Here is a 22,511-nt window from a genome sequence, read left to right on the forward strand (position 1 = left end):
TGCGTACGAAACATAGGTACGCACAAAGCTTGAATATGCTGCGTGTATTTGGAACCCCCCATCAAATTTACCTCATTAACGCCATCGAAGCACTCCAAAACCGCGCAGCACGATTTATATGTTCTAATTATGACTATAAGCACATCATCAGTAAAATGAAGAACTCACTCAGTCTATATTCTTTAGCATACCTACGCCGAATCGCCCTACTCTGTTTATTTCACACAATTTACTACACATTTCCGCGTGTACATGGAACGCTTCTTCTCCCGCCGATTCGCACTTCCCGTCGTCTTTTCATTTTATTGAGCGTCCAGCGTCTTCACGGTTCTACTAATGACTTTAACAACTCATTCTTGCCTGCTGCTATAACGGAACACAATAAACTTTCCTAATTGATCGTCCACCAATGTGATCGGGTAAAATTTCTTGATTTATTATCCACACAATCTATGTAATCCTTGTATTCACTACAGTTCACCTTTGCTTTTGTTCGTTTCAATCGTGCTTTGTTTTTCAATTTTGGTTCTCTGTCCCAAGTGTTCTTGAATTGTATTTCGCTCCGCCATGTGTATGCTGTGCAACGTTCTTTTTCTAGTATGTCTTAGTGATCCCTGTTTGACCATGTATATCCTGTTTTTTATTCATTGAATGACTTCTCACGTTTTCCCCACTTTGTATTACTGACCAATTTTTGTGTATTATGTACATGTACTACCCCCACTTATGTAATACCCCAAGCAGGTGTTTAAGAGAATGATGATGATGATGTCGCCGGACCCTTATTGCGGTCGATAAAATATATATATATATATATATATATATATATATATATATATATATATATATATACATATATATATATAGAGAGAGAGAGAGAGAGAGAGAGATATTGCTTGATCCCCCTCTTTCAGATGAATTGGTCATGACAAGAAAGTAAGACGTATATTATAAGGTGCAGTGGAACCTTCAATGGGCATTCACAAATACAATAAATGTGCACAGCCTTTTTAAATAGAGAATCTTAGTTTGGCTTGTTTAGCGCAATAGCGGGCTTAGCGGAAAAGCTCGATCGAAATGTGCACGCACAGGACGTAAAACCTACAACCCATAGAGTTTAGCGTACGCACGCGGGTTTACGTAGTTTGCGTAAAACACGCCGTCGGTCCCAGCCGCCAGCTCCGAACTGAATTTGGCGTTGCCTTTGTAGAATTCACTTCGTCTGTATCAAATGACTGGTAACAGCTTTCGCTGTCTCAGGCCCCCTTGACGACAGACTATTAGGGATAATATTGTGGAGTTTTCGAAATCGCTTCTCGTTTCGAATACGTCGAGGCCTAACGAGATGATGATGATGATGATGATGATGATGATGATGATGACGACTTACTGGCATCACCTTTGAAACGGGGCGGCGACAGATAGTCACCTAACCTGCTTCAGTGACTCAGGCATGCTATAAGTGCTTTTCATTCTAGCATTTCTTTGTACATCTCTAATCTTTTTTCTTTCTTTTCCTCAAAGCTTCTCTACCTTGTACCCCTACCTGTGCTTATAACTGACCCGGTCGTATCAGTCCCTGGTTTTTTCCCACCAATAATCTAAACGTCTCTTGCTTATCTCGACTGCTGACCGGTCGACGCTTCTGTCTACTATAAATCCAAGCGCTTACGGAAGGGGTCTCACTGGGCGAATCTCTTCGCATTCCGTCAGGATGCGCTGAGTGGTCTCCGCATTTTGGCTACAATGTACACGTGCCTCATATAATTGCGCATATTCGTGCCGGTGTGTTTTTGTCCTTAGTCAACCATCTCGAGCCTGAAATAGCTAGTCACATCTCTTCGTGTTCACGTACAGGTGTTCGTGATTTCTTTCTTCTCATCCTTGTAAATCTTCACGATCTTTTTTGTCTCCTTTATTTGGGTACAATTCACTTCACTATCTCTGTTTCTCTCACTTTCTTTCTGATCACTCCTGGTTCTCTATTCATACACTTTAAATTACTCTGGACTTGGTTGCCAACTTTCTTGACCTCTTCCTCCATACTGTGCCCCCATTGAACGGGGCAAATAGACAACTGAAATAAACAACTGCAGAGCGCCTGGAGTGTAAAAGGGGTGTTCGCCGTAGGTTCTTGTGCTACGGAAACAATGTACGCGTACTGAACTTCGCTGATGAACTCAGGAGGTCATACGACGTGGCCATGCAGTCGTTAGTTGCAGCGATTCATAATGCAAAGAAGGGGTGAGGCGTGCAGACACGGCCACAAGAGAAGTGGACAACACGAACGCCGACTATCAACTGAAGGAAGCACTGAGGCGAAAAAAAAAATAAGACACAAAACTCATCTGCGCATGTCCTTCTTTGCATTATGAATCCTTACCAACTAGCTCAGGTTTCTGTTGATTTAAGTCGCAGCGACGAAGTTTACCCGCAACACACAAAGACTTCAAAAAAAAAAAAAAAATACGCCACCTGTAGAGTACGCTGGCATCTTCATGCTGTACTCTTGACATTGTGGGCAGCCTTCGTCGATCACAACGTTCTTGGAAAGGCAGAACTTGTCCCTGAGGTCCCACAACTCGACCGAACCGTCCAGCTGGAAAAAATGAACCAGTCATGCGGATAGGCTTTCGTGTTTGCATAGGTCGACCGTAACAAACAACTACTGGTCGAAGACATTATTACAGCCGTAGAAATTATATTTACGCAGTAGGCATCTCAACTCATATTCTCGTATCACTATATTTGTTGCTCGGCTGGTTGGTTTATACGTATTATGGCGAAAAAGAAAGGTTGGCAATTTCGCCCCAAAGCCGAAGCATTGTCAGCGATAGCAAGGTATGGCGTTGCGTTTGAACTCCTCGGCCGGTGTTCCAACATTACGCGGGTGCGACATGTTGGCTCAATGGCAGCATGGAAGGCAACATCTGCTGCGCTGAAGAAACAGCGCCCATGCAGCTACCAGGCGTCTCACACCGCTGGCGAGTTGAGGAGCGTTGCCAGTGGCGTTGTAAGCGTCGCACTTCGATGACGCGTGAGACGAGATCGTCGGCACTATTGTTTTTAATGTGTAAGCATCCTTTGACGAGTATACCTTAGCCCGTCACGCGAAAAGTGTAACGCCTTGTATTTGCTCAAAAATGCGCAATTTGTGAACTTGAGACATTTAATCGTTATATTAGTGTAAATGTAGATGACTGGAAGCTTTAGAGGCAATAGGGAACAATCGAAACAAGAAAATTCACGCAGAAACTCTTCTCGTAGTTGTGTAAGTATCGGTAAACATTGTGCTACTTGCTCATCTCCACGCAGCCCGGTGTCATATTATCAATGTCATGGAACTTGATCCTACCAGTATAAACCATTATCAACCCACATCGGTCGCTCGCTTATCATATTTGATAGCGAACGCGATAATGCAGGTTTAATTAAGAGAGAGTTCATTACGGCAATTGAACCCAAGACCTATGGCGTTAATTAAGGTGAAGTTAATTAGCAACCGTTCATTAAGATGAAATTAATTAAAACACTCGAATCCTCGACCCTTGATCCCTCGACCCACGAACATTGGCGTTAATTAAGGTGAATTAAGTTTAATTTAGCGAAGCTGTTGCAAAACCATCACTACATTTCCTGAGGGGAATATGCTTGTCTTGAGCTTGTTCTTTATTAAAACGTATGCTGTTCTCTGAGTGGCATGGGTGATTTCAATGAATGTGCGGAATGTTTGCTTCACTTTGATGAGCGCTTGTAGCCTCTGCCTTACGTCGGTACGAGCCATTTTGCTTACGGTGGTATGAGCCATTGCTTAAGGGGGTATGAGCCATTGCTTAAGGGGGTATGAGCCATTCACTGTCTTACGTGGCGGACATATGTCTCGTTGGGTAAGTATAGAAATGCTTAGACATTTAAAAAATGATCGAGGGTCCGCAGCCTTTTTGGAGTATCGTTTGGTCACGCCAACGCCAAAAGCGCCGGATTTTCCGCCTCGTGAGCCATATAACGTTTTCGCATCAAAACCTGTCCGACTGGCCGTACATAAAGAGGACGGAAGTTGCGCGGTTCTTAGCGCATTATTTCCTTCCAATAGGAGCACGGGCGCTTGTCACGTCAGAAGATGACGTTGAAAACTGCTTATATACATGGGCGCTCATCTGATCACCGGTGCTTGCTTTCTCATTCCACGGTGGTGAAAAACGCTCTGCGGTATGCTGAACGGCGTTCAAGCTCCGCGCGCGCAGCTGCCACGTACCGAGCCTGTGACCAGGGACACCGCATCCAGAGGAGACCAGTCGCAACACGTCACCTGGCAGTTTGAGACGAGCACGCTGTAAATGGAAACAATGCATCGATGAGCGGGACCGCGTTTGCAGCACGAAGCAAAGGCCTTTGACCACGTACTCCGTCGGCGTCGAAGGACTGTTGAGGTTCCAGACGCAAAGGACCGTGGCGCCAGGAGCTCGCATTTCATCCGGCTGCGACCCCACCAAAGACAGACTCAATTAGGTACAAGAACGGTTCGAGAGAATAGAGAGCCCGTAAAGAGGCGCTAAACAGGAATATTAGGCGGTATATCGGCGAGTTGCGCTTACTCAGTCGCAAAACTACCACGCTTATCACAAGAGGAGGACTGGGCTTGAAGAGACTCAAGAACGGAAAACAGATGGCGACTCCGCCCTGAAACTTTCGCCCCAGCTCGCCGCGACGTCGCGATTTTTGGACAGTGTCCACTGTGGTGTATTCTAGTTGCAAGTCATTCAACGCATCAACGTGGCGCATTCTACAGAAGGCTCAGTGTGGCAAGCTTCGCGGAGTTTCCCTTCGCCACAGGCGGCCGACGTATGAAACTATACTTTGAAATACATACCAGCAATCAAGTTTCGATGGAGGGAAATTTTGAACGAAAAAAAGAAAATTTTTGCATTCATTCTCTTTTATATTAATCACGCGTTCTCGGCCATGTGAATGTAATCTTTCTCTCGAAAAAATACCACGGTAAATTATTCTTTCCAGTGTTCCTTTGAGCTACCTCCTCACCGGCGGCAAAAACGCGAAGCCTGCCTCCAACCAGCACATCCCTCGCATTTAACCCGCTGGTGTGTAAGTATCATCTCTATCACGAGATAGGTAATAATGATAGAGGCGTGCGACTACTCCGAGTTTCCAACACCAATCGAATAGCTTCAGCTATTCGGTGCGTATTCGATTCGAGAGTTCACCACTACGAATTGTCGAACCTTCCCATCTTTCAAATGCAAGAGATAACGACGCTTATTGTAGTCTCGAAAGAAAGAGAATGACGGAGGCGAAGACTGTTCCAAATTAATCTGCCGCAGGTGAGCCGCCACTGGTTCGAAGGATCACCAGTTGCTCAGCGAACGCAGTGCCAGACAGCATACGCTCAATAATTTCCAATCATTCAACAGAAATCACTCGCTTTTAGGCAGTATATATACAAATTTGTTGCCTGAATTTATTATTTGGTCGGTATCACCAGTTTTGCATTTTCTTTTTAAACAGTGGGTGGCGTTGCAGTATCAAACTTTTTATTCGTCGGCGAATATTGTAAGTGCATATGACGATGTACTTGTTTCCTTCATTTGAATTAAATTGAATTGTGTAAGTAATGTGCCCAGAAACAGCCCGCATGCCTTCTAATTTGGCGCACAGTGAAGAAAGAAAAGAGATGAAAAGAAATCAAGAACAATTAAAATATATATAACTCAAGAGTAATTTAGTACTATTAAATAAAACACACACAGGCTATCATATATGAAAATGTCAGCACTACGGTTATCATTCACGGCGTTAAATAAACGTTGGAATCGCTTTATGGGACTCTGATTACAAACTTTATGAGCTCTAAACAAGTGATTCCGCCGAAATCGACTTTCCGGAAAATAAAAAAAAACAGTGTAGCAAGAACGAGCATTCATTATACCCATGAATACAGCTATGCAAAAATGAGTCCGCTACTTTATGTCTCTAACTTAATATTTTCATGCTGTACTTGATAAGAACTCGCATGTAACTCTAATAATAGGGACGACCATGTACCTATCGAAAAGTAAATTAATGGATCCTAGCTACAGTTAATTTTTTTTCAGTTTTATCCTGAAGAACCACGCCAACGTTATTCCATATTTCGCAACAATGTCGTTATCGTACCACCTTATTGTCATCACTGCCATCGTGTCATGGTACCTCAGATAGCTGAAAGCAGTTGTTTTCTACTTACTACCAACATTTCCGGTGTCCGGATGTCCAAATGCGAATGGTATTACACTCATATGCAAATAAATGTATGTAAGCCTCATTTTTCTACCAAACGGACTCCGCGCAAAGGCATGTTTGACTTTTCATGTACCCTTTTCACGGCGATCCCATGGGCGCCGCCATGTTTGATCACGTGGTGAAGCGTCCATTGCTTGTCTCAGCTGCTTCCATTGCCTCCGTGTTTACAACGGATGTACACGACGCTATTGCGGCTCAGCAAACCTGTGTTTCGATCGGCGGTTATCGTAGACGGTGACTTGGTGACACGAGGCTTTAGGAACCGCTTCATAGTACATGTTAGCATTTTCAGAGCTCATTATGCCTTGCACAAACGGCGCGAGCAGTAGGGTGTTTGGGCTTCAAGCGGGGATAGAAATGTATTTCAAGCTGTTCAGACGTTCCGCTTATGAATTAAATCAGAATCAGTGTGTCTTTCATTTCGTTCTTTATTTGACGAGCACTTTGAAGAAGCGGCTTGTCATGTCTCTGACTCTATCGGTGCCATCGCTGTCTGATTATTTTCTGCCTAATCGCTCGCCGGTGTGCTCAGCTACAATAGGTTTGTGCTTGCTGCGCACAATTAAGGGCTTGCGACGTATACGCTCTGTACTTTGTAATAGCTTGCAGCAAAGACGTATTACAGGTAATCGCTCGCTTAGTCTGTGGACCGTCACGAAACGTTCACCTCCGAATATTCGTGCGCATTCGGTGTAGTCGCCGTCAGCCACGATTCGGCGTAGCAGGGGTCTGCGAGCTTGGCCGCACAGATTCGTTCAATTCCTTAAAATGTCGCTCACAATTTCTTGAAGCCAACCACCGCACACGTCTTCCCTCTACCCTTCCACATTTTGCAGCACCCATACGGAGCACACTGCGTTCTAGCGGGCAGCTGAGCCCCCACCGTAGTGCAGGGTAGCAAACCGGAAACTTGCCTCTGGTTAACCTCCCTGCCTTTCCTCTCTCTCACGCGCTCTCTCTCTCTGATCACACAGCAGCAAGACAGAAACAGTAATGGTTTATTATTCGTGCGCTTTCGCTGAGGCAACGTGCGGCGCGCCGCCGAAAGCGCCACCTCGTTCCTCTAGAGCAAACTGCTCCACGAGAAGGGTGTCTTTATAGAAATTTTAAAAAATGCAATACTGAATTCAATACTCGGAGGTCTTCCTTATCGAATACGGACATTTAATTCGATTGGGTGGTTTCCCTATTCGGACACCCTTAGAACTTATAACTTTGTTAACAGGCGAACTAAATTTGTGGCACGTCATTACAATAAATTTAACAAGCCCCACAGCATGCCTGCGCATAATTTCTGTTTTCAGCACCCGCCGTGGTTGCTCAGTGGCTATGGTGTTGGGCTGCTGAGCACGAGGTCGCGGGATCGAATCCCGGCCACGGCGGCCGCATTTCGATGGGGGCGAAATGCGAAAACACCCGTGTACTTAGATTTAGGTGCACGTTAAAGAACCCCAGGCGGTCGAAATTTCCGGAGTCCTCCACTACGGCGTGCCTCATAATCAGAAAGTGGTTTTGGCACGTAAAACCCCATAATCTAATTTCTGTTTTCAGCAACTCTAGAAAAGACAAAATATGTCGTCATTGCTGTAAGGGTGCGCGCATATTCGTTATTTTGAATCGAATATAGTGATTGCAGGTAGTATTGCTACGGACCCGCAGTTTTCATTGTTGTGTTTACGCAAGTTCACGTTACAACACACATGTCACCTACACGCACACTGCACTTTTACACCCAACAGTTCACACCCTTATTCACTTTTAAGAGCGCATAGTGTTTTATAGTGTGCGCTGATGAGGCATACATTTATTTTCCTCCCTGTGCAAACTGACTTTGCGACTAGTACGAAATATTTATCTGCACTACTTCATTTTTATTTTTACTTTATCTAGTGTAGTCCCCATTTACGAATGTAGGAAAACGTTTGCTATTCGGGTTGATATCCGAGGCCTCTTTCTTGTTGTAAATACTGACTGGCTATTATGAACTCATTATTCAACCTATGTATCTAGTTTTAAATTCTAAAATACTTTGAGGTAGATTTAATAACCTTCTTTTTCGAACAATAATGTCAGATTACAATCAAAATGTTCAAAATTCGAACAGTCTAATCACTACTGTATTATTGCAATAATTATTCAGCGGCTACTGATATGAGCCGCTGGCGTTGGGGCGTCGGTCAACTCACCGTGGATGAGAGGTCGTGGCCTGTGACCAGGTAGTTTGGACACGGTCGTGAAAAGCGAACGAAGTTGATCGGAGAGCCTGGAATACAAAGGTTTCCACGTTTAAACGACTACATCACAAAGCGATTGTACGCTCTTTTAAAACTGTGACCAGTGGGAAAAGAAGCGGTTTCGGCTGAACCAGGTAAAAAACGATCTGGTTCACGCTGCAGGCACGTAGTAAACCAACGACACCATCATTGCGGCCAGTCGAGTGCTATCGTTCAGGCCCACTAAAGCTTGGTGCGGGACCAGTTAGACAAAGTTAGCATTACGAAATCACGGCGGAGTCCATCTCACGAAGACTGCCGACGTTAATGCGTTTGGCGTCCAAGCAATGCAGCGACACACCGCGTTGCTGAAGACGCCTCTGTTTACAAACTGCACAGTGGTCAGATTGCCATTGCTTCGGCTATATATGCGACATACTTTGCCTCCGGGATCAGCCGACTTCGCTGTGACAATCGCTTGCCAAGGTCGGCCGTGACCGTGACGGCATGACGCATGCTAGCGACGTAGTGACGACGAGGGAATGACAAATAACGAATGACGTTAATGGAACGACGGTATGAGGACGATGGCACGACGACAATGAGGCGCAAATTCTAAAGTTACGGGCACGGTGTAACGACGTCATAGTGACGACGACTTTGTGACGACGGTAGCCTGACAACGAATGTATGACTGCGGCGGTATGGCAGTAATGCTTGACGAAAAGTGTACGTCGAAGAAGGCAATAAAGACGGTGACATGCCAACGGAGGCATAATGACAATTGAATGACGACAGCATTACGGCGACGTGATTGAAGAGCGGCGTAACGAGTCTATATAGATAGACACGAGTGGCTGAAGTAGGCTAAGAATGCTAATCGCGTTAATAAGATTTAGCCTTTACTGGTAACGACTGCACATTAGCTTCACCTGGGACTACGAGTTTTCCAGCGGGCAATAAACAGGCTGCGTAATTCGTGCAGACTGAAGGTATTGACCCACCTTTGGCAAAAGTGAGGGGATCCAGCCTCAAGAAGCCGCCGCTGAAGCCGTCCACCTCGGATGCTCGCTTGAGGTTTCGCCGCGTTTTACAGGCTAGGTCTTCATCAATAACGCGAAGCATGAGCTGTGGGAAGAAAAGCGCCAAACAAGAGTGATGAGTCTATAGCTCTGTGTTTAGTCTATAGCAGCGCTGGCGTCGCCGTGGTTGTCTTTCCGCCCCCGTCTTAATTCTTTTCGCCCTTCAGCTTCCGTAACAAGTCTACAGACATGTTGTGGAAAACCATGTAGCCAAAGCCTTTCTTAATTCCAACAGGAATAACTTGAATCATACTCGAGCCAGACTGCTGGAATATTCAGGTGCATTTCATGTTGTTAACATCCTCTGGTTATGGTGAGCTCGTTATTCCGCCACCCGTGTGTTTAGCTTCAGGTTCTAAATGCACTCTCAGCTCCACGTACTTTCTTTTCCCGATGTTGTTTTGGCCCACACTTAAATGGAGCACTGTGACCACTTTGTTTCTTGCGGCGTTGTACCTTCCGCATTGGATGATTAGTCATATAGTGAGTGACGAAGCACGCACTGCGAAGAGGCATTTGTACGCGTGACTGCGGCTCTGTGGCTGGTCTTGGGCGTCCTGGAGAGGCAAGGTGCTCGGCGTCTGGTTTGAACTTTCAGCTTTTTTTTCAGGGCCAGGGAGGGGTGCTGTCTAATACTGTGCAGACGAGATCGCCAGCGCTTAATGTATAGGCACGGGTCGGGCTCGGGCTTGAAGCCACGGGCCCAGGCCGGACTCGGGCCCGCTCATGAAAGGGCCTTAGTCATGCCTTCGAACACGCGCGAACATTATGTATTGCATGGTCCAAGACATTCTATGCAAAGCTGAAGTGACACGTGGTTTAGCAAATAAAAAAGAAAAAGAAACATAAAGTTCTAACTTTTTTTCTTTTCTACAAAACATTGTTTCTGCGTAAGGAAAAATAAATTACACAAGAAACCGCTCTTCAAATTATATTCCTGTTACCGCTTTTGCGATTGCACTAGGGCAACTCTCGATGCTATTGTATTATTTTATCGCTAACGCAGGGGTGTCTGTCTCTACTTGTGCGTTTATGTTATGGTGTATGCTCGTGAATTTGACTGTTCGCATATATATATACATACACACACACATTCGCATGCTAAATGACCTCGTAGGACCAAATCGTACGATCAAGATAAAAGGCATGCGCTCCAGCGGGAAAGTAACACCACAGGCAATGGATCACTGATGTTCCCAAGGGAGCAACAAAGATTTTGGTCTCCTTCCACACCAGGCCCGTGCAGGGCTCTATCATACCCTGCGCAGATCTGTTCGAAATTGCCAAACCTAATGAGGAGCTCTTAGAAGACACAACGCATAAAATTCCCGATTATGCTGACCGTTGTTCGCCTCTGTTGGGGACTGCAGCGGCAATGTGGTGGAACACACACTATAGGTGAACAAATTTAGCTTTGCGGAGGTGTTCTTTCACGAACGCCTTGTCGCGCTTTACAGACACGCAGCGTTATTCCTACTCACGTCGGACGAGTTCTTCAGAAAGTCCAACAGGTTCATCACGTCTTCGCCACTCTGCAAGCGCCGAGCGTCGCCACCAATGGGCGTTCCGTTTCCTGTAAGGAGAGGCACGTAAACGCCTGGCTGACGCAGACTTGTACGTGCGGCACTTCAGTATGTATCCCGTATCACGTCACTCTGGAATATGTAACTAGAAACAAAACCAACAGAATGCCACTTAAGCGAAGTTCGAGGGATCTCGGGAAACGAATCACACAAGTGAAACTTCATTCAAGCGAAATGTATAGATACAACAAGTTTGGCACTGGACAGGCGTTCTAATTGTTCGTTGAAGTGAATCAAGGTTTTTTTTTTTTAAGTGGTGCTCGTCGTAGTGAGGCTCGACGCAGTGGTATTTCTATCGCATGAGCACAGTAACACAGTTACTGTCATGATGCGGGAACGCTACGGCCCACTAGATATTCCATAACATCTCCATACCATATACTGTAAAGTGTGAAAAAAATAAATAGAAGAATAACGCACCGGAATAACAGACAAGTCCTATAAAATATCAAACAAGCAGTTAGTGATTGCAGAAGTCGTGTCAGTCTGAAACGACCTCGGCGGAGAAGTGTGCGAACAGGGTTGCCTTTTCGCCAATGCATTTTTGGTCTAATTAAGCATATTGTCACGTAGTAGTGACGGTGAGGAAAGCAGCCAAACTGGGAAAGACGAAACTAGCGTTTTATTGGGCGAACTTGTGCCCTCAGAAAACACGCTATACTCAATGAACGGCGACAGCGGCGAACACAGTCCGCGATCGTCGAAAATCTGATCAGCGGGTCAAGCGCGTCGGCTTTTATACATCAGTCGTCGAATGTTCCAGAGTAATAGCTGGGACCCGCGTGTCTTCCACAAAGTTCTACATTATTCGCGTCGCGCATACATGCAATCAGATTACACAAGGTTCGGTCACAGACAGCGAATGGAACCATCGATAACATTCCAGAAACTTCCGATACATGCAGGCGCGTCCTACGCTGCGTGATAACATTTGTTAAGCGGTGAAACGTGGTCGCCCGATAAAGATAAAGAAGTACACGTGTCAATATTTTAGAGTTACCACACATAACTTGCCATAAGGTTTGCCTATATGTGAAGTAGTGCCATCTTCGTAGAATGTGGCGGTCAAACCGTGAAATCGTTCGACCACAAGACAACGGTGCCCGAAAACCATGATCAGCCACTGCCTAAAGTGATAATTCGCTCGTCAGGAGGGAAAGGCAAGACGAAACACCGTGCCAGGCCGTCAACACTGGGCGTGGAGTCAACAGTGATTCTGCCGTTCCTTCTCTAGAAGAGCGTTCGCGACCTGTGCTCTTACCTCCGCCAAAGCCCTTGTAGTCGTGAGGAGGCTGCTGAGTCCATTTCTCCTCGAGCTCGATGTTGTCTGTTTGGCACTCTTCCTCATCGCCGAGTTCGGTTTGGATCAGCACCTGTACGTGCAAGAGCGAGCGCAGAACCAAAGGTGCCGCACGAGCCAAGCGTACTGCGTCCTGCACTACTTCTCTGGTGTGTTCAAGCCGGACGTACAAGGTCGAGAGTTCCCGGCCATGCTTGCCGCATTGCTCTCTCGGCGGAATGCAAAGATGCTCGCGCACTGTAATTTCGGTGCGCGTTAAACGTTATAAAGAAACGCTGAATCACTTTGAACTGATAAATTATTATTTCAAAACTTCGTTTTCGTTAATTTTAAGGGCGACAGGTTGATTATCAGAAGAGAAAATCAGGTCGAACTTCGACATTTTTTTTAAATTATCGCTCGCGCCGAAACCCCACCGCCGTTACTTCAGTGTAACGTCACAAGTTCTCGAAACTGGAAGCTTGCCAGTTTTAGGTTCTGGCTTTTTTAAAAATACAATGTATTTCACCGTTAGCGAGAAAAAGGTAATCCAGGCCCGATTAGGTGCCGTCAAATTCATGACGTCACGCCCAGTTATTCCGGTAACTTCGAGGTGGCGTCGCCACCAGTCTGTCGTTTCTTACGCCTTTTTCTGGCTTAACGAGGCTCCTCTCAAGGTAAGGAAATGGTTTCTTTAGTACTGTGTCAGGAAGAACCGTAAATTTAATATAAGCATGTTTTAATGGTAGCGCTGTAACTCGCAAAGGCACGTAGACATGTTTACCTGATAAAACACTCAGTTTAAATGCCGGCGTTTCATCCCCCGTATTGTGTCTTTCGTTCCGTTCCGTGCGAGTTACAGTGCTACCTTTAAAACCTTAAAACATGTATTATTGGGGAATGGTAATTTACAAATGCCGCTCAAATACTTTTTTTCTCTTTAGTGTCACTTTGTCCTTTGTGTCTTTCCTGTCCTCCTCACATGCCAACGTGTACCTGTTTGGCGTCGGCCCGGCCGAATGTCGAGATGTACACGTCATAGGTGACAGGCGGGACGTCGAACACCTGGTACGTCATGGTATCCAGGGAGACCATCTCCAGGACGTCCTTAGCCCGCTGTCTGCAGAGCACGCGGTTGAGAGCCACGTGTGTCACTCGGGCACTGGCGCTGTCTTTTCGCTATTCTAAAAACCGAACACATGCCGCAGTACAGTGCTTGAAAAGCTCACTCAGATCTCACGCAGTTTGGCGATTGGTGTATAAGCGAACCCTTGTTTGGACAAACTTGTCATTATTTATCGCTTCACTATAGCGCAAGTGATGGTTTCAAATGATCTCCGAGCGCCAGCTGCCACGCCGAGCGAAGAACGGCAATGGCAGAAATTAACAATGAAGCACTCTTAGAGGCGATCACGCGTCCATACGCCTCAATGAGCATTTCAGTCGCCTCAAAGTGTCACGACCTAAGAGCTGTAACGTTGAGAATTAGGCATATGTTAGGAAGACTGCGCCTTTCTCCTCGTGGCTACAGCACGCTGATATTGCGAATGGGGATTCTGGTTCAAATCCTGCCATCGGAGAAGTATTTTTGTTTATTAATTATAAGGAGCAGGTTCCGGATGGAGACGCGATTAAAAACGAAACATTACGCAGTTTTTGTCGACAAAGCAATAGACAATCTCATCGCACACATCGACATGAGCGTGGGACACGGGCGGCCCCACCCTGTGGAAATACGCCGAAGTGACCATGCTGCCAAAACCCAACAGGTATCTCGGCATTCAAAACCTACGTCCCATCCGTACATTCATACTTCGTGTGCGGGCAAGCTGTGTTCGAGTGCATGGTACTGAACAGATTCTCCCGCTATCTGGGAGAAAATGACCGCGTTCCCACCACGATGTACTAATTCAGAAGACATCTCTACGCCCCCCCCCCCCCCCCCTCCCTTACCGTCCACCCCACACCGGAGCAGTAGAAGACCCAGCTCGCCAACCTCAACCCCGATTATAAGCGTCAGCTGGTGAACAGGGCAAGGCAGATGGCCAGGTCACATAGCTTCCTGGACTGAGAAAGTCACCCTCAGGGAAGGCGGCCAAACAACGTCATCTGCTTCCGATAAAGTTCTATCATCATTGCTAATGACGGGCACCTTGTGTCAAATCACCGCTGAGCCTATGGCAAGAACCCTACCGAACGACGTCAACCACGGGGAAGTAACCAGAAAAGAGCAAAAAATTAAGGCGGCTACCCAAGTCGAAATTTTATTACTGTTTCGGAACCGATGTAACTTCTCAGTTCATAATGCGGCGGTCGCGGTGTCGTAATCACTTTGTATACATAGCGCTTGACGTGATGAGCGAAGATAAATTGGGGCGAGGTAACTCTGCTCCCTACGTCATGTGCTACATATATATGTCTACAGCACTCCGTCCGCTGCATTATGAACAAGGAACTCGTCTGGGTTCCGGAACTTTCCCATTCTTGGCTTTCGCCAGTCATTTTACGCATCTTTATAACGTGCTACCAGATCAAAAGAGCTCTCGTCAAACTATTGACTATATGTAGGCAAAGAGAACTCCGATTTAGCACGGGCATGCTGAACACTGGAGTATCGGACAACGCACTGCGCTTTGCTGAGCACTTTCTTGTCCTCTTCTTTCTTCTGAGCCGTCAGATAGCTGACCAGACTGTACGTCGAGAAGGAAGTTGGCATTAGCGGAGCAGGCGGTTTCGCATCCACATCGAGAACCGGCTCGGATTTCCAGTGGGACTGCTGTTTTAGTTTCTGCAAGGAATTCACCGAGATGATTGAAAGTGCGACATGTCTCGCGTTAGCGTAATGTTGCCTCTATATTCTCTTGCACACTTACAGCAGGCAACGCTATGGAAGCTACGCATGCAAGTAGCGCGGTCAAAAGTATCACTCCACACGTGTCGCAGTGCAGTTTTCTTTTCTTTGCTACGCTTCATTCCTACGGGATAACTAACGCATTTATTAGAACTACTTGTGGGCGTAAAATACGTCAAATCACGTATCAGTTATTATGCGACGCCAGGCGCGTACCCAGGATTTTCTTGCAATGGGGGGGGGGGGGGGGGGGGGCAATCCAAGGTAGATGTTCTATGAAAATGAGGGGGGAGGTACCTTTACTAGTACAAATGTGAATTATGCCCACCATTCACCATAACGAAGCGCAAACCCGCAAAAGAGAATTGAAATAAGGTGTACCTCACAGGTGCGCCTGTGAGATACCCTTCTCCTTTACTTGGCAAACAAGGAACCTCATCAAATGGACTCGCGCATGACAGAAGCGCCGGAAGAACACTGCCAAGGACACGTAAACAAGCGAAAGTGTAAAATAAATATTTGTATTAGTATATTTTGAATTAGCTTTGGAAGAATTATAGAGAAATATATAAATAAATATATATATATATATATATATATACTTGCGGAACAATCGCAGTTCTTTTCGATCCCTCGTTTACTGCTCTACCAATTTAAGTGCCAAAATCGACTCGTGTTGTCATTTGGGAAATTGCTTATAACGATACGTGGTCCCCAGTCCCGTACAACGGCGTAGCGCGCAGGACACTGCGCTTCTAGACGTACAGCGTCCACTGCGGAAGGTTAGAAAAATGCCCACATTAGCACAGCAGAGAAGTGGCTAAGTCAGGCGGCTCGATTGATAACGGTAGAAGCGTCATTCAATATACACGGAATTATTCTCCGCTTCCGGCGGCATTTTCTTTACTTCCTTTTTAAATAAAAAGATGTTGATCCATAAACATTTTCACACACAACGGTTAAATTTGTTAATTTTTGCTTCTCGTTCCTGTCTGGCTGTTGCCTTGGCTCTCTCCCTTAGTACATCGCTTAATTTCTCGACCTAAGGTCCCGCTGCAGTCGTTTGACTTTGGGACCCTCGCCTCTATACTACTACTAACAACCAACTGTGTATCTTCAATGAACAATAAACTGAAACTGAATCACGTACATAAACGCCCTGCCTGGCAACATTTTCATTTGCTGCCACGAGCGGCGCTGCTCACAGCGTTACGTGCCTGTGCGACGCACTATGTTTTGGTCGCGGACGCAAGTGCTGCGCTTTGGCCACTGGTGGCAGAAACGTGTCACTGCGCTCGTTTGGCGGTATATACGGGTTAAAATCTCCGACGCCTTCCATGTGATAAACACGCCATGTCCTGCAAAACGAAGGTGTGAGACCTAATGGCACGTGTAATTACGTGACGCGTACGTATACCTTCCTGACAACTGAGGCGCACTATTTCTGTGAGTCGAGCTCTAAGAGAAGTCTGTCTAGCCTTCGTAGCGTCGCCATGCTGGGCGTGAAATGGAGCATAGACTTCACCTCTGAGTTGACTTCACTGTACTCCTGCGTTGTCAGTTTATCATTCGTCGGTAGCAGGGGACCTTCGCTTGACGTCACTTCATCGTTTCCGTTTGCGGGGGTGCTGTCACTGACGTCACTGCTGCTGTCACTGAGGGCGCTGCTCGCACTACTTTCGTCGTCCACTGCGTCGTCATTTTCAAAGTCGGATTCGTAATCCTGAAATAAATGCAATATAGCGCTGAATTGGACTGGTCTAAAGCATCTCTTTGACATGCAATGCTTAAAAAAAAATTGTTTGCCTATCGCCAGGTAGGTAAAAGAGGTCGGGTGGCAGGTGGGTCGGCTAAGTCAGTAGGTGAACTACATTCCCCAACCCGGCCATGTTCTATGCACACAATGCATATAACAACGGCATGCCTTGAGAGTAATTGTCGTTTCTTGCTTTCTTTCTTTCCTCTTGGGGAAGGGGGTAGGGGGTCGCATTCGATGTCTCTGCATATTTCGTAGATTTTTATGCACTCTGCAGTTTGGTTCTTATTTTTTCACTCCCACACGTCACCGTTGCTGAGAGGGTGGGGACCATTTGAAACAAACAAATAAATAAATAAAGCTATCGTTACCTCGAAATCGTCGTCGTAACTGTACCCGTCATCTGCGACTGAAGAATGCCTCGTCCTGGACGTTTCTGACTTTGAGGACTCAGGGATAACCTGAAAATATAGTCGCAGCGGCTAGATGAAACAACTTCAAAAGAGGACTAGGTAGCACTGCAGGAATTATGCCATTGTTGTGTTTTCGGATATCACTGAAGAACGGTGGAGTGCAAAAAAATGCAGTGCGTCGATTTCTAAAGTGACACAGTTATTCACCTTTTCTGCGGAATGAGACGATGAAGCTCGTCTGTGAAAAGGAAGAGAAATAAATAAACAACAGCCGATTATTCCGAAAGCCTGAAAGTCATTATGTGCACATTTGTTCGCTGACTGTAGACGGTAATGCGATTATCATTCGAGCTACGTATAGCGACACATTGTATTGCAGAAGAAGTTACGTTTATTTAAAACCTGCAGTGGTAATTTTGGGACTTCCGTTGCTAGGGTTGTATGCGACCTACACTATCTCCGGTATCGGCCCACTTTTCTATGACACTCGTTTGCCGAAATCACCCATATCATAACGCGCACAATAACGCAGAGACAATTACTAATCCTCTTTTGCGCAGTGAAATCTGTCTGCTCCTGAAACGGACATCCTGCCGTCTCAGCAAAACTATCTGGTTTGATAAGCAATCTTAAGAACTCGGAGTTATACGTTATAGACCCATGTGTAAGCCTACCGATTCCGTCAAACCTGAGAGAAAAACAGTAAGTTCGCCACAATAGTGCACCGCTCGCGGCTTGGTACTGCATGCATTTAAGCGGAACTTTTTATACGGGATAAAACGTGCCTCTGGCCCGCACTGTTCTTGTGGCCATCGAGAGGATGTGCACCATCTCCTCCTCGACTACACTGAATATGATTCACCACGAAGGGTATTGCAAGCAAATTTGTTGCTTTTAGACAGAAGAACATTCACTCTAAATAACATGCTTCTTATATTGACAACAGTGGGCCTTCGGAAAAGAGAACTTGTTGCTTTGAAAAAGTTTTTCGAAGGCACAAACATTTTGGGGAAATATTAAATTTCAGTGTGTCCTAATAAGCCAAATGAGTGATATAAACGTGTTCAGTCTTGATTTACGTGGTGATCGTGCTCTTTATGCTACGTGCAAATAATTCCGTTGTGTGTTTTGGCCATTCAAAATATCTGACTTTATATTTGCGTATGTATACTGAAGTCATGCACAAATCTTTGTCATTCATCTCCTGTTGGACTGCATTGTTTTTATACATCTGGTCTTCTAATGAGTGCCATAGTTGTGACATTATTCACTCGTTTTGCGCATATTTGCTCCCTTTCCTAAGCGACAAGGAGTAGCCGGTGCTTCCATATAAAGGCGCCAACTTCTCTTAATAATCATTTCAATAAAAAAAAATCACCCATGAACATGAAGGCATGACGACGACTGTATACACCCCACAGTGACGACGATGGTGTAACGAAGAAGTAAGTATAAAATAATGCTAATCGCAATGATAATCGTCACCTGTCTTGCTTGCGTTTCCTTTCATGAGAACACTGCACTCGCCAATTTCCCGTTTAGTATGTTCTGTCAGGCTGATAACGCGCATGCCTCTCATAACCTGAAAGTACCGGGCGCACAGCGTTAAAGGCAAGGAAATTACGCAAGATAGATCACGATTGTTGTTTGGGGACAAGATAAGTCCCAAATGGTTTGAACTTTTCTTATAGTGTACGATGTGGCACAAACAGAACAATACCCACCCGAGGCTCAGCAGCGTATTTATTCATTTACACATACTATCGGTGCAGGCTAGCGTCAAGATTGGCAGACGAAACTGTTAAACGAAACAATATTCAGGTACAGATGGCGTTAATAGCTACTCGGTACATAGAAATGCGAGTTCGATGCATCGCAATCTCGTATTCTCGATCTCACACGCAATCTCAATCGAGCAGAGCCTCTGATCTTTAGAACAATGGCAGACGATTCCGCCTCAACCTACACGACAGTGTAATGAACTTGACAGACTAAGCAGAAGTCGACTATCAGAACAGAAGCTTCAATGTCACACAGCTAGGACGTCCGCGCAACAAAACGCAGCCAAGCTTTTTTCGGCTACAACCCTTCAAGGCAGCTTTCCCGTCTAGCCTATATCGCTCAGATACTTACGCATCGTCGATTCCCTGCTCAGTTTCCATGGCAACTTCCACGGCCCTCGCCGGTTCCCTCGAGCCAGCCTGCGAACGTCCGCTCCAGTTCCAAGACAAAAAGAAACAAGCCGCTACGATAACCTAAGCGTGCATGTAATTAGCGCAGTCACACATGTTCATAAAGCAAGCAAACGTCGCACAAAATACTGAGCGGTAGCGTTGTTTGCGAACGTGCAATACAGACGCCAATTAAGTTGAGAAGGTACGGACGTTAAGGTTACTCACCTGCTGCAACTGTTCCGCGGAATAAGTTTCCTGTCTTGTGACCGTCCGCGACTTTTTTGATACGGTGGTGGTCGCTTTCTCAGGAAAAAGGAGAGGAAGAAAATAATTCATTTCACTTGGCAGCACGAATTGAATTGCCTTTCGAACTACACGATGTTGTAATTTGGAAAAAAGAAAGATGAATACACCTTCTGCACTTTCGCACCTGTACAAACGGAAAACCTGAGATATAACCGCCGTGGTGGCTGTAGCGGAAAGCCCCAGCATGGCCCGTTCGCGGGCCACGGCGACTGCTTTTCGATGCGGGCGGAGCACGAATATACGCTCGTGCGTTAGGATGCGTGTTTCCAAGGTGGGGGAAATTATTCCGGAACCACCACAGACAACACAAAACATGTGTCCCGGAGAAATTCAAACACCCTAGCTTGTTATGGGACGTACTGAAGACGTGTACAGCCCCATGCCCACGGTGAATTTTAAGCTACTCTACCGCAGGACTTATCGCAAACCTAGCATTACATATATCCGAGCAACATCCTCAGCAGGATATTATCAGTTGCTTCGGCAAGTGTTTATTCGGGACCTTTATGTTGCCCGAACAAAATTGAGTATAACCAAGAATGAAATACAACTGGCACAAGGGCACGCTATTATTATTATTATTATTATTATTATTATTATTATTATTATTATTATTATTATTATTATTATTATTATTATTATTATTATATTGGTCGTGGTGTGCAAAGCACACTTTCTACTGACGGTTCTCTTGGAGTAACAAAAGCAGGTCCCGAAGGTCATCCTGCTTTAAGTGCATATGTGGTACTGCCCCTGAGGTAGTTCGTCTGATACCAAACTGCTTTTTAATGGCCGTAAGGAGCAAAGATGCGAAATTTCTGAGATTTCAGGGCACACGAAAACGCACAAATATCGAAACGGAGTCCTACAATATGGTTTCTCACATCCAAGCTCCGTCATGTACATAGTAACCCAATTTGTAAATTATGAATTGCCCTCTAATTACAGTTTCAAAGAGTAGTGCCTTGGAGCACGTCCTGATATCATCCTAGAGTAGTCCTACAATTATGTATATGGCATTTTCTCAGCATCTACTTGGGACGGACAGATGCATTTGATCATGAGCCTTTTAGGATTAGTGCAGGACATCCTTAAGACGTACGAATGTCCTGATGCCGACATCCCAGAGCTTACTGAGGATGCCATTGCGTAGTCTGGGACCCCACCATACGGCGTTTAGCGTAACAATTGTGTCGTTTTGGGGGATCAAATACCATCAGTTATACATATCGGCGACTAAGAACAAAGAAGACAACTGTGTCATCGCTTGTAATACTCACGTGTTGGAGGTTGCGCATTCTCCTTCTCTGAAACAGCAATTTTTTGTGGCCGAGATTTCGACGTCTTGTGAGACGTGCCTCCTGTCACATAGGGACTCTTGCGTTCTTGATGATCGGGCTTTTCAATTTTGCTCACGTGCGACGACTGCTTTTTCCGAGACGTCGCTGGCGATGAGCCTGTAAATTACGGTGGTCACTGTTCTTTCTGCTTCAAGTCACCATTCTTCCGCGATCAACGCGGTTTTCTAAGTACTGCCCTGCTTCCAGGATCGGCCGCACCTTACTCGGCGAAACACTCGAAACGCCAAACCCCGGGCAAGTATACGTGCAAAAACGCTGACTAATCTTATGCAGATAAAGCTACAGTTGCAGGCGGATATGACGTTGTTTACGACACACACACACACACACACACACACACACACACACACACACACACACACACACACACACACACACACACACACACACACACACACACACACACACACACACACACACACACACACACACACGCACACGCACACGCACACGCACACACACACGCACACGCACACGCACACGCACACGCACACACACACACACGCGCGCGCGCGCGCGCTCTCTCTCTCTCTCTCTGTCCCAATTATCATGCACCAAAATTTTAAAATATACAAATTCCACATAACCAAACAGGTAATGTTCTTTGCCATTGCTTGAAGAAACTCCGAGTACTTTTTTTTGCATTCTACCTAATCACCTAATTAATCTAAATAAATAATTATTCAGCTTATCAAATATTATAGTTAGATTAAAAGAGTCCGTGAGAAAATTGTAGAGCAACATAAAACACTCCCGATACAGCTTTCCGTTGCTCGATACATGCTACATGAATGTGCCTTTCCTAGCGTGAAACAAGTCCGCGAATACACGCAAATTTTCCGCGTGACTGGCGGCAATATTGGTCATATATATATACATACAAGTACTGTAGTATGCACACGTCGTAAGAGCAGTTCGCTGCAGAATACTTCTATGATTAATCGTAACCATTCTAATCAAGCCTGCTTTATGCACTATCCAACTGCATAATGCGAGGACGTAGTACGCCAGCGTGACGGTACAACCGTGCGTTGTTGTAGTTGTTTCAGGTTGTTTTCAATTTCTTTTAGCCGCTGTGGCATAGTTAAACTTTTTTCACTCGCTGAATGTTGTCTCAGGTACATTTACAACAGACCTTAGCCAATAATTATCGATAGAAAAAATTAAGTAGGCCCGGGCAGACGCCGCCAAAATGT

General features: G+C 45.6%; 1 protein-coding gene across 1 annotated transcript in view; it reads right to left on the reverse strand.

The window, feature by feature from the left end:
* LOC126530024 (cytoplasmic dynein 2 intermediate chain 1) overlaps positions 1–22,511 on the reverse strand; it is an 82,701-nt gene that overhangs the window by 37,623 nt on the left and 22,567 nt on the right. Inside the window, exons 3-17 of the mRNA XM_050177489.3 lie at positions 21,235–21,411; positions 19,874–19,947; positions 19,608–19,675; positions 17,682–17,712; positions 17,433–17,522; positions 16,831–17,028; positions 15,082–15,242; positions 13,451–13,574; positions 12,437–12,548; positions 11,074–11,165; positions 9,515–9,638; positions 8,484–8,560; positions 4,405–4,478; positions 4,256–4,331; positions 2,476–2,599 (exon numbers count right to left, since the gene is read on the reverse strand). Coding sequence (XP_050033446.3) covers positions 2,476–2,599; positions 4,256–4,331; positions 4,405–4,478; positions 8,484–8,560; positions 9,515–9,638; positions 11,074–11,165; positions 12,437–12,548; positions 13,451–13,574; positions 15,082–15,242; positions 16,831–17,028; positions 17,433–17,522; positions 17,682–17,712; positions 19,608–19,675; positions 19,874–19,947; positions 21,235–21,411 — 1,602 coding nt within the window. The remainder of the gene's footprint in view (positions 1–2,475; positions 2,600–4,255; positions 4,332–4,404; positions 4,479–8,483; positions 8,561–9,514; positions 9,639–11,073; positions 11,166–12,436; positions 12,549–13,450; positions 13,575–15,081; positions 15,243–16,830; positions 17,029–17,432; positions 17,523–17,681; positions 17,713–19,607; positions 19,676–19,873; positions 19,948–21,234; positions 21,412–22,511) is intronic.

The sequence above is a fragment of the Dermacentor andersoni genome, chromosome 5, assembly GCF_023375885.2.
Source record: "Dermacentor andersoni chromosome 5, qqDerAnde1_hic_scaffold, whole genome shotgun sequence".
Lineage (NCBI taxonomy): Eukaryota > Metazoa > Arthropoda > Arachnida > Ixodida > Ixodidae > Dermacentor > Dermacentor andersoni.